This window comes from Calypte anna, chromosome 9 (genome assembly GCF_003957555.1).
Source record: "Calypte anna isolate BGI_N300 chromosome 9, bCalAnn1_v1.p, whole genome shotgun sequence".
NCBI classification, from domain to species: Eukaryota; Metazoa; Chordata; class Aves; order Apodiformes; family Trochilidae; genus Calypte; species Calypte anna.
The window spans coordinates 16145922-16160906 of NC_044255.1; the positions used below are offsets into that span (position 1 = coordinate 16145922).

The following is a 14985-nucleotide window of genomic DNA, read 5'->3' on the forward strand; positions in this document are numbered from 1 at the left end:
GGGGAAGGTTTTTTTTCCCCTTCTCAGAAGGTTTCAGAATTGGAATGAAATTTTTTACATTTAGTTGAAGTTTTGTTTTTGCATGTTCTGTAAAATTCCTGATCCACATGCATGATGAATCACAGAGTTCTGGTTGTATGATCTGGTAGCTATCATGGTCATAATTGTGGACACATTTGATTTTAAAAATGATGCTCAAAACCACAGAATGTGCTATGTCTGTCTTTGTCACTGTAAGTAAAAATTAATGCCCTTAGTGAGATACTTCTTGCTGGAATTCCTTACAAATACAGTCATTAGTCCTGAGCAGTGAGGTGCAGATGCCTCTGCTTCCAGATGTACTCTTCTTTTTAAAATGTCAACTATTCTGGCTCCCTTCCACAAAAGAAAAAAAAAAAGTGAGAGTGATGGTGCTGGCAATACTGTGGTCCCTGAGGTCTCATAGTGTTGTGCCTATGAGGGCATTGCAATAACTTGTTATAAACTATTGTGCAAATGGTTAAATTAATATTAAATGGCCAGGCAGTGGTACCAGACTCTAGAGATCAAAGATTGGACTTTATGATTCTGTTTAGAGCTGCATAACTACAGCCACAATTAGGCAGCGGCTCTCTGAATATCTAGCAAAATGTGAGGGTGGATCTGCCATTTGTGTGGGTAGTTGGATCTCAGAAAGAGAGTTGCATAAAGGTAGGCAGGGCTGAGGCTCACTGAGGAGCAAAAGAGGACAGGGTTCTAGAACCACTGCAGTCATACACTCCCCCACATCGTGTGAAGTTCTTCAGAAAAAAACCCCATGTCCCAGTGAGATCAGAGTGGCTGGGGAAATAAAAGCAGGTGGAAGTTAATGAGGACATGTCAGACACTCATTCTGAGGCATTACCCAATGCTTACCCAAACATGCACCAGTGCATTGCCATTTAATTACTGTAGTAATGCTGGTGAGGTTGTGATACTTCATCAGTTACAGCATATTGCAAGACTTCATCAGACTTTTTGTCTTATTTCTTGTTATAGTTGTATATCTGTTCTTGTATAATAATATAATGGCATTGTTTCTGGAGGTATGATGAGGAATCCACATATAAGTTTTCCTGGTCACCTCCTGAAGACTGATCACCTCTTAGCTTTAGTCTTAAAAAAGTGACTGTGCAGCATATCCCTGCTGATGATCACACTGGCTCACTGTGCTACCCAGGCTGTAAACTCTCATGGACATCCACACTGGGAAGAAATGATGAGGGAAGAAAGCTGTGACTTCTCCCCATGGCTGCAGAGGCACATGGCAGCAACTAAAGCTTCTGCTGTACCTTCAGAAGTGTTTTTGGCACCTGTTTTCGATAGCACAGCCCAGTAGGGTTAAGTGCAGCATGTGTAGGCTGCCTATGAGGTCAAGTGCAGCTGCAGATGAGGCACGTCAGACTATGACTACTACCTGAGATCCCATCGAAATGCTGAGTCCCAGAGGACCTGTGATTGCATGTTCTCTGGCAAAAGAATACCTGATTCTTGTAAATGTGTAGTGTCTACTCCAGGTCACGTGCTGCGTAACTGGAAGAGTCATACGTGCTTTCTTAGGCTGAATCTGTTTTCTTTTCATCCAGTTCCACATCTCAGGGAAACAGTTGAGACAGTAGAAGCTGGATTTAATAATATATGGCTGAGTGTCAGGTCATGGGGATCCCAGCTCACTATCCCTCATCTTCATGACAGAAGATCTTCATTCATCCTTATGCTTTCATTAAGGCCATTAATCATTGTGGCCTCAAACAGGACCGGCAAGATACTGAAAGCAACTTTAGTGAATGGGCAGATATTCAGCACTGCTTTGTACAAACAGGAGACGCAGTGAACAAATATACGTTAATCCTCAAAAGCAGGGCATTAATCTGGCATGGTAACCAGCAAAAATTTCTACAAGAGCCTGTAGAAGAAGAGAACAAACCTACTAGTCTGAATCTGATTATCCTGAGCACAGTTCAGTGCTAGCCAGACAGAAGAATGACTTTCTGAACAGAGGCCTTCCCTGGAACATCCTGGTAACACTGGATCTGGATATATTTATGTGGGAACATGAGAGATCTCTTAGAGGGCAAAGATCCTACCATGCTCTGAGGATGTCACTGGTCCCTGGTAATGGAACTATGCAACTAAAAAGCTCCTGAAAGCCCAACCCACGGAAACTACTGGCAGACATGGAGATTGCTGAGATAAAACATGAGAGCCATGAAGATTAAGCAGTCCTAGATCAGGAAGGACAAAAGTACTATCTTTATGGGTGCTGACGTTTGTCAATAATATTAGTCTCAATGGGTCTGGTACCATATCTGACATAATTCAATAAAATAAGAATCAAAATAATTCAAGGAGCATGGAGAATTGTGCCCTCTGGGATTCTGGTATTAATTTAATCGGGTGCTGTGCGTGGAAGTGTCCTTCCACAAGAAAAGGGGTCTGGGCTCAGGCACTTAAGAGTGCATAGACTTCCCACTTCCCCACTTGTAAAACTGTCTGCAGGGAGCAAACACCAAATGTTATCAGGTTGGTTGGAATCACATTGGATGGCCTGAAGGCAAACAAGATTGAATGACTTCTACATAGTTGCGTAAATGGCTGGTGTTGGCTACACACAACAGATGAAGTCAGGTTATGTATTAAGAAACATTGACCCAAAGGACTGTAATCATCCTGTAAAGCACCACGTCTGCTCCATGCCTCCAGCATCTCTCAGCTCCTCCCTACAGGGCTGCTGGGGTCAGGTGGAGGAAGATTGGGCAGCATATGGAGGTGCAGAGCCTGATACGCCATTTGAGAGTGTTTTTCCTTGGAAAGCTATTCCTTATTGGGTATGAAGGCTGGGGTTTCCCTGATTTTCATGGGTTGTTTTTTCAAAGGTGGCCTTAGTAGCAAGCAGATGCTTGAACCCTGGCCTTTTTTGGTGTGTAGATACAAACCAATCTAGGCACATCTGTTATAATAGTGGTTTTAAATTCTGAGATGCTTGAAGTTTAGTCTGAGTGTTGCCTGCCCTGCTTCTAACAGAGCAACTTGAGAAATCATGACCCTTTTTGTATCTTGCTGGGAAAGCTCAGTGAGGTTAGAAAGTTTTTTGGCAAGTGTGCGTGTAACTGACTTGAATCATCAGAAAGTGTTTTAGAAACCTTTTTGCAAACCTTTTTCTTCCCTTTCAAAACAAAGGCCCTACTGACATAAAATCACTGATAAATATAGCAGCTATTATTTGCAAGCTATTGTAAAATAATACAACATATTAGTGTGACATCATGAGACTCTGCAGCCAGATCCTCACCCCCTAATACACATATGAGAACAGTTGTTCATTGCAGATGGGAAGAGCGACTGGTTCCAGATATGATATCACAGCGTGAAATGTACAACATTGTAAATAGAATTTTCATAGGCACAGATAATAGGGCCCATCTGCTTTATAAGATAAATTTTGGGAGTTCCTTGCTTAAAGGAAAGAGCTGAAGTATTTTAATACTACTTGATGTAAGAATTCTAATGCTGTTCATAATTAGGTACTATGCATAAAATGTAGAGAAGGCTGCTGCATGGTAAACGTGGTAACACTTTGCTCCTGGGTGTTTGCTGGAGCTGGGCATCCATGTGGACGTAGCCACTCTGGCGCCTTCTGGACCATGGACACAAAACCTGATTTTTCATGCGCATGATGGGCATTTGCACCTGGCTGATTGACAGCTGTCCCAAACTATTCAAGTGGGCTCTGCAGAGTAATACAGGATATCCCCTCATCTGCTTTGCGCTGGTGGGTAGATGTTGGTATGTGAATTATTTGACTCCTTGTCAAGCAGAGCACCCGTCCCTTTTCTTTTTTTCTGTTTCATTCCTCTCTGTAGTAGCTTCCTTTACTAACAGCTTACTGGTTTTGATGGCTGATTCTGGGAAGGGGGGAAGAAAAAGACCACTGAAGCTTTCCATCAGTGGGCACCAGTGCTAGTAGAGGCTGATGACAGATAGTTTTAGTTCTCACTTTGAGCATAAAGTATCCCTAGGGTTGCTCCCAGTGGGTCATCTTTTGTTTTCGTGCTGTTGTCCTGGGTTGTGCCTGCCATGTGCCTAGTGTGCTCCTTAATATGAGTTACATAAGGCACAGAAAGGCATTGCTGGAAAGTACAAAAATAATGCCTAAAGAATATAGAATGTATGGTGCTGATATTTCCAAATTTGAGAAAATAAAAACAATGGAAAACCTTTGTAAATCTGCAAATTCTTCAAGGCAGCAAAACTTCCACATGTAATCAGCTTTATTTTCCTATCGTCTGAGAGTTTCCCAGAATACATAAGAAAATTACATGCTGCAGTAAATTTTTAAGGAAGCAATTCCTGTGAGAGGTTCCTGTGATTTCTTGATACAGAAGTGCAAACAGATAGAATCTGTTCATTTAACAAATTGGCCAAAGTTATTTCAAATACACAAGTGGAGAAAGTTTCAAAGCTTCAGCCCAAATTGGAAGCCTGTCTGAAGGCAGATACCTAGTTGTATTCCATAAGAATCTGAAGCTGTCAGTTTTAACTGCAGCCACCTGAATCATAGTTCCCAGGACCCTCTTGGGATGGGAATGGCACTGTTGTGTAGACTCCTAAGTCCTTGGTTGGCTCTTTCTTTCCCTTGGATGGACCTGAGTGCAAGCAGCGAAACTGGTTGGTTTACTTTGGAGGAGTGATATGGATTTGTTGTAGGTGACTTGAGCTTTGAGTTGGCAGATGGCAAAGCAGAAATAGACAGACCATGGAGTTTCAAATGTATTTAAGACGGTTTGACTTTAAACTTGTTTAAACAGAATTTAATCCTGTAGACTTTAAATGTTTGGCTTTGAAAAATCCTTTGATTCTTCTTTGGAAGTGTTCTTTATCACAGAGTTACTGCTACTGTCTGTTTGCAGAAACAGCCTAAGCAGCCAAAGCTCCTTAGGGCTGATACCTGCTGCCATGCAAACTCAGCAGGTCAGTTTTTCCTATTTCCTCCTGTCCTCCAAAATAAGCAAAATGAACATTCTGCTTTTCCAAAACAGAGCAAAACAAATTGTATTGTCTGCTTGTTAATGAAGTTGGTGGATGCTTGCAGACAATGTGTGAAGGGAACAAGAGGGCTTGGTTCCTCAGTTCACCCGGTAGCTGCAGCAACTAATGATTCAACATCCCTTTGATGACAGACTGCAGTAGATCAGTTTAAGCCTATCATGAAACTGCCTTTTGGCTTGAAATTGCTTGGATGCTAAGTTGTCAAGATTTGAAATGTATAATGGAAATTTAGGTGTATCTCTCATGTTTCACAGTAGATATATTACCCACAGCTCTCTAATTTAACTGCTGTTATATAAAATTAATAAGATTCAGGCATAATCTTTCTCCTTCTTCTCTTTTTTTTTAAGGGACCCTTGAGAATAAATCCTAAGAAGTACCATGAAGCCTTCATTCCATCTCCAGTAAGTGTAATTTTATAATGCTTTAAAGTTCATAAGTAAAGGTGCATTAAGGTAGGAGTTATGCTGTGCACAAAAGGTCAGTTAGAGGTGAGTGAGTTGGAATAAATTAACATGATCTGGATTTTCTTTTAAATCAAATATTACCAAACAAACCCTGCTTTTTCATACCTCAAAGAGCTACTTAGCTTGCCCTGAAATCGGGCATATTGCAGGGTCCCACAGAAGCCAGCTGAAGTCAGGTTTGAAGACCACCAGACAGCGTAATCAAAACCCCTTGGTTTATGGTTGCAGTGGTTTTATACATTTTCCACTGATTTAAGTTAATCTTCCCTAAACAAATATGCACTCCATTTTTGATCCGCTGCATGAGCTAATTTGAAAAGTCATTCCAGAAATAATATGCGTGATTCCTTTTCATGTGCCCGCTTTTGCATGAACTGTTATCTTGGTTGGCTTGGAATGTGCTTTTGTCACATGGGACTGGCTTGCTCTTCTTCTCACTTCTTTCCTTATTTTGACAGAAAAGAAAGATTCTTGCCATTTCAGGGGCTTCCAATAGGGAAAGTGACCTCACAGCTGGCTCAGACAAGGCTTTTTATCTGGAACTGACTTGGTCAGAATGTTACTTGGTCAATGAAAGTTTCATACTGAAATGTTTTGTTGGTGTGGGGGAGAGAAGGCAGAGCCTGCCCTGGGACAGTCAAACACTGACTTCTGTTGTTGTCTCTGCTACTGGCATCACTACTGTTGGGAGCTTGGTTGAAAACCTTGAAATTCATTGTGTTGTCAGTTCACGTAGTTCCTTTGGGGTAATATTTTGGAGCCCACTTTGTTAAAGAGAGGGCTGTTACTGCAGGGTTGGAAGGAGGACAGGGATGCACAGTAGGTTAAGATTAACTTACAGGCAGGAGAACCAGACCAGCTCTCTGGTACATCAGTAGAGCAGCACTGTGTGTGTAAGTGAAAGGGATGGTGATCTTTACAGGCTTCCTAGTCAGTGTGGTAAGTGTAAACTGTTAAACATATTCTCTGAAATTGCAAAATACAAGGAGAAATCTGGCTATTTATATGAGTTTAATTGGATGTGAAGCTTTACCCCTAATCACCCCTGATGTTGGCTCTTGCCTTGTGCAGTTGATTGCTGCTGTTATGTGTGCAGGAATACATACATTAAAGAAGATGAGCTGAGGCTGTTATCTCTGCTATCTTTCTACTTTTCTGCCCTTTGTGGAGCTGAATACCTAAACCAGCCTTGTCCCTGATAGCAAGCAGAATCAACACCTGGATGAAGATAACTCTGGCTGGTGTGAACACAGTCCTCACTTTTAGACTCACTTTAAGAATCTTATAATTCTCATGACATTATTTTCCATAATGAAAGGTTTGCAGCCTTCATGTTCTTCAAGACTTGCCATCATTGCCAGATGCTGCAAGAGCTGCAGCTGTGAAAAATCACCCTTTTTTTCTTGCTGCTGACTAGGGCACTTTACCCCTTTTTCTTCAGCTCTGATTTGGCCATGGCTTCATGGAGTTCAAATGCAACATCTGTCCACTTTTTAAAACCAGAAGTCCAAAGTGTTTCTTGCTGCAAGTGTGCTCTGTTTGTGTCATTGTTGCATGAAGTGTTGAGGGGAGGGAGTGGTGCCTGCCTTTCTCTTGAAACATACCCAGAAAATGCCCCTGAGCATTTAAATCATCTCTGCCTTGCATCTCATTCATCTCTACTTCCCTGCACACAGTAGTGTGATTTGAAATGGTGGCATTGTCATTGTGAAGAATGATACTGCTGAGCATGAGTGATGGGGAGTGACTGTGGCTGTGCAGTGCTTGTGGAAGACACTTCAGAGCAGATGAAGGCGCTGCAGTTCTCCCTCATGTTAGAAAGGGATAGAGAGCACTGCTGGTGATATTCACAGTTAGCCAGGGACCAGTAAAAGCCCTGTGTTCTCTGGAGGGAGCTGCAGCAGTCTTAAAGCTATTGCAGCCAATACATTCTATGCACCCTGGGGGCAACTGAGAATTTGCAAGTGATTGTGTTCTGTTGTGATTCAGCCATTTTTATTGCATTAGTAATCTGAAGTGCCAACTGTGCAGAGTAGCAGTTTCTAAAGGAAAAAGTTGGATGCACAACTCTTCCTTGTGTGAAAATTCACCCAACAGTCATGGGTTGGGAACTGCTTCTTTCTGGAGGCAAAACCAAAACTCACAGCAATGTCCTAATTACAGCTTTGTTGTAGGTGTTGAAATCAACTGCTGTAAAGTAGATGTGCATCCACATAGGGATACAACTTTAACTTGGTGTGACACATCAGACACCTTTGCAAGGACTGGGGGAAAGGATCTGCCTTGTGTTTTCTTGGACCCTGGAGAGAAGGAAAAAAGTTTCTGACAAACAAATTAATGTGAATGCCAGTCTGCTTTGTGCAGCACAGAGGAGTGACAGGTACAGACAAAACCAAGCAGACACTTTCATTAAAATATGACTTTGAACTTACCTTACTTTTACGTAGTAAATTTTTATATGTGTGGTACAGTTGGGGCAGGAGGGAGAGAGTGGGCAGAAATAAGGAATATGACCATGTGTAAAAAATCTGGCTTTTTGAAAAGAACAGTTTCCAATTTGAATTATGTTGATCCAAGAAGCTTTGCAATTTTTCTGCATCTTGTCATGGGAGGCAGCTTCCACACAGCTGTTGAGCTGCTGCTGCTTTTCTTTCTAAGAGTAATTTGGTGTCTTGGAGAACAGCCTTAGTTTCAGGCTAAGAAACTATGTCAGGGTTCTGCTGTTTTATTGTTTTGTATCTAAGCAGAGTAATATATTTATGTGATATTAGGGCTTAATGTTTTCAGGTTATAAAAGAAGTTTTTCTTGGAGAATGAGCACACTTGTTGTTCTGATTGGATTTACTCAAGCATATGAGACTCTCGGGAGTGTATATCTGAGAAGTGACTAAAGCTGTGATTAAGATTTTAATTCTTAGGAGGCTGTTTTTTTCATTGAAAGACAATGAAACACTAAAGAAAGTAATCCTCTTTTTTTGTATGTCAAAACTATGCAAAGATATCTGTCTTCGGAAAAACTGTTGACTGCTTATGTTGCTACTAAATGCTTACATTGTTTACATGTTCATGGCACTGTAAACAGACACATGGATTTTTTTTTTATACTGAATTATAGGGAAACAGAAATGAAAGCAGCAAGAGCAGTGTCAGTAATAAGGACAAGGTTGGCAGAACTTTAAAAACTAGAGCCTTTGTATCTTCAGGCATTTTCAGGAAACTTCATCTTTATTCACACCATGAAGAAAATCTTCCAAACTAAATGTAGATTAGCTAAATGCCAGACAAGTCTGGGATGGGTAATCATACTGTGTACAATTAGCTGAGGCTCTTGTGCAAGGAAATTAACCCAGAGTATTGAGAGATGGTGTCCTAACATGTCTGTTACATAAAAGATCTTTTGGCTTATAGTTGGCTTCTCTAGTCATCTTTTTTGGAATCTCTTCTAGCATTAGTTGTAGAGAATGTATGGTGTTAAGTCATTGAAAAAAAGAGACTGCATCCCCAGAGCCTCTCTCCAGGCTACCTTCACAGACTGACCTGCTGATCCCAGAGCTGTGTGTTCCCATCTCAACAGAAGAGCAGTGGGCAGCTCTACATAAGGTGCTTTGCAGACTGTTTTGTAAATGTGTTCTGAACGGTAGCTTGGAGTGCTTGAGTTGTGCATGTGTGAAGAGTTGTGACATTCTACCCTTTCCCAAGAGTAACTGTAGAGGAACTGAGCAGAACTTGCAGACAATACATCTCAAGGGCTTGGCTCTGTCATGAATAAATAGTGTGAAAGTACTGGGCTGGCACAGACAAACAAGGAGCTTATTTGCTGAAAGATATTGCATGTTGAAGGGCATATGGTGAATCCATTTCATTTTTGTGCACAACTGCTCGATTTTTTTCTCACCAGGGTGTGTGTTTTTTTGATGACAGTGTTTTAAACCTCATGACTGTAATTTAATATGTTTTGGCCTGGCATTAATTTTTCCTCCTCTTTGACTAGGATGGGACTCGTGATATCTTTATTGATGGAGTGGTTGCTCGCAACAGAGCACTGAATGGTGACATCGTGGTAGTGAAGCTGCTTCCCAAAGAGCAATGGAAGGTCAGTTCAGTATATTTTTTCTGTGATTTGACATAAAGAACTTTTTGCTGCTTTCTTTATTAAAATTAGAGAATCTCCTACAAATTCAGATTCAGCTAATTTAGATTAGCTAAACTACAGTTTATGCTGCTGCAGGTGGACATTTTCCATTGCAGTGCTTGGACGAAGCAATACCTAAAGTGTTGAAACTTCACTCTTTCCTTAGAATGACCTTTGTCATTGTATGGAGAAGTCTGACAGCAAGACTGGTTAAAGCAGGGTTGTCAGAGGTGACTTGGTATCTGTTATTTTGCTGTCTTCATGCTATGGCATTACATAGCTCTGTGTAGGTGTTTGCAGTTCTTTGTGTATTTGGCAAGTGCTGTTCACAATGCTTTCATAATTATCAACTCTCTCTAATTTGTGGGTCCGCAGTCCATGGAAAGCTTATCCTGTCACAGCTCCAGATTTTGTGGTAATACCCTTTTTTATCGCAATGAAGAATGTGTGAAGTGATTGGAGCACTGTTTTGGACAGTGTTTTTCATTTTCATGTCTGAGAATTCCACTAAGATCACACTCTCTGGGTTTTTTTTCCTTTCACTGATCAAGCTCAAAGTCCTTTCAAACATCTGGATAATTTAATCATGTTTGTGGGTTTATCTTTTAGCACCTCTATACAAGGGAAGTTCTTATTCCTTTAGTTGCTGGGAGATGTAAGCTACCACTAGCAATTTTAACACTTTTTCTACATGTAAGCACAATGAAACTATTAGAAATTGTTTTCCCAATGTATTTTTTTAATCCTGACAGAGAAATAAAAGACTATTGTACGCTTCTGTGACAAAAGTAATAATGAGGGTGATTCTAGCAGGGTGGGGACTGCTCTGAACTACCTTGGTCCTGGTGCTTTTTACTCATTCTAGCTGCCTTCTCTGCTTGTCTTTGTTTGAAGCTGTGATTTTAGTGTTGCAAAAGCAGTATCTGCAATCTGATCATTTGCTGAACCTTGTGCCTTCTCTGTGTAAAGCTAATAGTAATTGAAATGGTGGTTTGAAAAATATTAGAGCTTGTCTCATCCTTCAAAATATGCATAAAATGAGTAAAAACCCAAAGTATTATTGGTTGTAAGTGCAAAACTCCCTTATGCAAAAGCAATTTTAAGTGTGATCTAAGATACTACAGGTGTATCCATGTACAAATACAGGAAAGGGGTCTGCTGAAATCTTTGTAACCTATAAAAAGCAATTTTGAGGATCAAAGCAAAAATTCTGTTAAGGAGTCCAAATCAGAGTTGACTAAAGCTGTGATGGTTACTGAATGTCTAGATCACCAAATCTGTATGCATAAATTATCTTTTGTATTAGACCATTTTCTATGGTTGGAAAAATGGAATAACTTGACCTCTTAGATGGACCTCTCAGCACAAGGGCTTCTTTGTAAGGCTTGAAGGAGGTTGTCTGAGCCAGAAGCTTTGCAGTTTTCTACTTCTATCTAGTTCTAAACAAAGATAAGCCTTTGTATCTCTCTCGTATCCTCTCATATCTTCTTGCCTTCATATGTTTAACACTAACGTTCTTTTATGGACACAAGAGGAAAGGTTTAGAATATAATCCTGGTCCTGGGCAAATGCTGACATAAGTAGAACTGGTGGAGAAGTGATGTCTGACTGCAAGGAGACAGTTTAGAAGAATTCATTGTTTTGCAGGATGATAATGATTCTTCCATGGCAAATTTAACCTTGCCAAATGAAGTAGCTGGAACATGCCAGACTTGTTTTTCAGCCACACAGGTGTTGCCCTATGTAGTCTCTTTTTTTTTTTTACTTCTTGCCATCAGCAACTTAATCAGCGATGACATCCCTTTTTCCCCTGCTCCCTGACTCTCCTGCTATGCACTCGTGTTTGTATTAGTTTTTTGGGAAAGGTGCCACTAAGTTGCACTGAAAGATACAGCATTCTGCCAAGTAATTCATACTGATTAATGATAAACTGTCGCAACCTATTTTAGGTTTTTCCATTTGTTTAGTCTCATGCTGCTGCAAAGCTGCCACATAGGTGTCTTGAGGGTTTTCTCCTTCCCATTGTGCCTTTGGAATAAGCTGAACAACTTCAATTATTTCCTTGAAAAATTTAAATCAGACATACGGTATAACTGATGCTCCCAAAGGAGATATTACAGGCTCTGTACATATTGGTTTGTTAACACTGAGATGTGCGTGCTGATTGTTTTTATGGTTCACCATTCCCAGTCCATTAGTCTGTGCTCCGCTGAGAACTGAGCTGGGTTTTTTGCTGGCAAACCAGCATCTTGCAAAAGATAAAGTTACTGTTAGAGCAGCCTGGCAGGTCTGTGCTGTCTGAGTTTCAAGCACCCTGGATGGCCTCTGGATGCTCTGGGGAAAGATCTTCCCATTCCTAGGGCAGATGATTCCTGTCATGGACCTCTTCTTGCAAAGTCACAGTGTAATGCTGCATTCCAGTAATTACAGGACTTGTCTATACCTGGAACCTTGGTTAAGTTTACGAGTCTAAGGGGAAGGAAGAGGGAAAACCTGTGACTGGCAAAACTATGGATTTTAGATAGGGAAATCTGTGCCTTTGCTCAAAGAGTTGAGAAAGTTAGAGTTGTAGAATTGTTTTAGTTGAAAAAGACCTTTAAGATGATCAAGTCCAACTGTTAGGAGCTGCCGTTTACCCAGTGAGTCAGTCTTTGTGGGTCAGATGCCCATAGGAGCAAAACAGTCTGGAGGGCAGTTTTTCCAGGGAAAAACTGCTGTTCTGCTGAGCCTGTAATGGTGGTACCTTACACACAGGTATAAATGCCACAGACAAACATAAGGGGATGCTAAAGTAGTCTAGATCTGTGGTTATACTTTATGTAATACCTTCTTGAGAGCAAAAGCAATATTTTCTTTCACCAGCCCGCCACTTCCTGGCTCAGTGATGGGAAATTTATCAGGCTTGAATTACTCAACCTCATATCCTTCCCAGAGTGTGCATCAAGTGCAAGCACTTGAGGATCATCCAAAGATGGTCCTCCCTGTGCTTATTCTGTCTGGTCTTAAAGCTTTGTTTGTTCATACATCTTCTGGGAGAGCTGCTTGCTGTTCAGTGATGATCAGTTTGTCAGTTCATATTTCTATGCTTGCTATTAGTTCGTATCAAGAGCCAGCAATCTCTGTGTGGCACCACTGGCCTGAGGGAGAGACTTTTTGTCCCTGAAATTTGTTACCTTACGTTCTTGAAGAAGGTGGCCATCGGCTTCCTGGCAGGGTCTAGTGTCGTGTCTTGCAGTGACTCCATTTGGAGGCTGTATTTCAGAAGTTCCTCTCTTGTCCTCTTGTGTTACATCTTGGGAATATTGAGGTGCTATGGTAACTTTCAAATATTTAGCTTTTGCGAAGTAAGGTATTTGACTTAGAATGTTTTTCCAGGTACTTAACCTACTCTTAGCAAATGAAGCCAGAGTATTGTTGCAGTCAGCTAGACTGTCCCTTTCTTAATTCAAGCTGAAGGGCTACCCTGAATCTGTGCCTTTATCTTCTGGAAGAATGTCATGATAAAAGATAGCCTGTGACAGAGGATTTACCTGTCAATTATTCTGATAAAGAAGAAAAATGGTGCTTTATTTCTTGACTGATTTTCACTACTTCAACTTCCACCCATGGGTTCTTATTATATTTTATGGAGCTGTGCCTACATCAATTTCAGGAGCTTCAATTATATGGTGGCATAATTACTGGATGGCAAAAAAATGTTGATATGTTGGATGATTATAGCAATATTTCTCAGGCTTATCGAGGAGGGAAGCAGCATAGCAGTAGAAAGGATAAACCTAACCCATCTTTCCTCACAGCCTTTTTTTGCTCTTTTACCATCTGTTTAATTGCCAGACAGAATTTGTTTAATTTCAGATATCTGATTTGGTTTTTCTTGCAAGATGTAATTTCTTTGGTGGAAGGAAATAGCATAATAAGTCATTTGATATCACTTGGGGCTTGGATTCCTGGCCCAATCTCTGGTGCTTTTAGAGTAGTAGTTTATAACGTGGAATGTTTTTCATGACAACCATCTCACGCATTGCATGCTATGGCTGAAATTTTAGAGTCTTAGTCTGAAAATAGTACCCAGACAAGGACTTCTTGCTGCTCAAGACTGCCTGAGCAGAATTTTGGGGTCTAGCCCCGCATTGCTTGTTACAAGATGCAGGAGAGATCTCCAGTTCTGCGTCTGCTTACAACAGTGGTACAATGAAACAGTAGCAACATATGCTATAAATACATAACCTGTAATAATACAAGATTATAAAAAATGTCAGATTAACCTGCCCATTTCTCAGAAGTCAGTGCCTGCAGTCATATCTTTTGTTGTTGATATTGTTTCATGAATCATTTCCTCCTCAGCTTAAAGTGCTCCTTTGCACTATTTTCAGCTGGTTCTTTTTTTGATCTTGTCAGAAGGTCACCAAGGATGTGGAACTGCTCATGTACATATAGTATGTGTGGCTGGATAATTGGATAAAATGGGTTCAGCGTTTTAGTCATGAAGTGTCTGAAAGTAATTGAAACAGTAATTCTTTATAGTTCATGGAAGCACATGTTCTGTTCAGCGGTGAGGTGTCAGATACAATACAGCGCAGCAGGAAATTTTAGAGCTGCCTCTTTTAGAACTGTATATCAGATATAAATATTTAAATGCTTTCTGTACAGAAGACAAACTACAATTCAATTTCAATTGGCGTGATTACAAATCAATGTAGAGAAGGAAGTTTGATTCAAGCAGACGTCACAAGTATCACCATGTATAGTTTGAACAGAGCTACATATCTTGGCAAGTCACTGCCTTCAGCTGTTGGTGAAAACCTATGAACCATTACTTATCCAGAGGGGATGCTAGTTGTGTATTTGCCCTCATGAATAATGAGACATTTCAACCAAATTCTTGTGAGTCAGTTTCTTCTCAAAATCTCCCAACCAATGTAAGGATAACATTAACTCAGGAGGAGATGGGGTTCTTAGAGGGTTATCACAGCAATACTGTTTGACTCTAACAATCAAGAATGTTGTTTGGAAATACTACATTGATAGTATAATAAAAAAAGTTCTGGAGAAGTCATTATCGAAATACTAAGTGTTCTGGCATGCTGAAAGCAATTGAAGTGTAATTCATGATATCCAGGAGTAAAGTGGAAAGCCTAAGAAGCCAGCTAGGAAGGTGTCCAGAAAAGCAAATCTGAAAGGTTGATGAATGCTGTAGGAAGGAAGAGTAGTTGTGGGCCTTTTAAGATTTGTTTTGCTGCACACTTTACAGTGAAGGCTGTAAGCTGATGGTTGCATATGTGTGTGTACACCTCTCCCCATCTCAGAAAACCCCCAAAC

The 14985-nt window shown here is 40.6% G+C and overlaps 1 protein-coding gene across 4 annotated transcripts in view; it reads left to right on the forward strand.

Moving 5' to 3' along the window:
• DIS3L2 (DIS3 like 3'-5' exoribonuclease 2) overlaps nt 1-14985 on the forward strand; it is a 178309-nt gene that overhangs the window by 18831 nt on the left and 144493 nt on the right. For all 4 annotated transcript variants that reach the window (XM_030455829.1, XM_030455830.1, XM_030455832.1 and 1 more), the window contains 2 exons: nt 5418-5471; nt 9526-9627. In XM_030455829.1, the coding sequence (XP_030311689.1) occupies nt 5418-5471; nt 9526-9627 (156 nt within the window). The remainder of the gene's footprint in view (nt 1-5417; nt 5472-9525; nt 9628-14985) is intronic.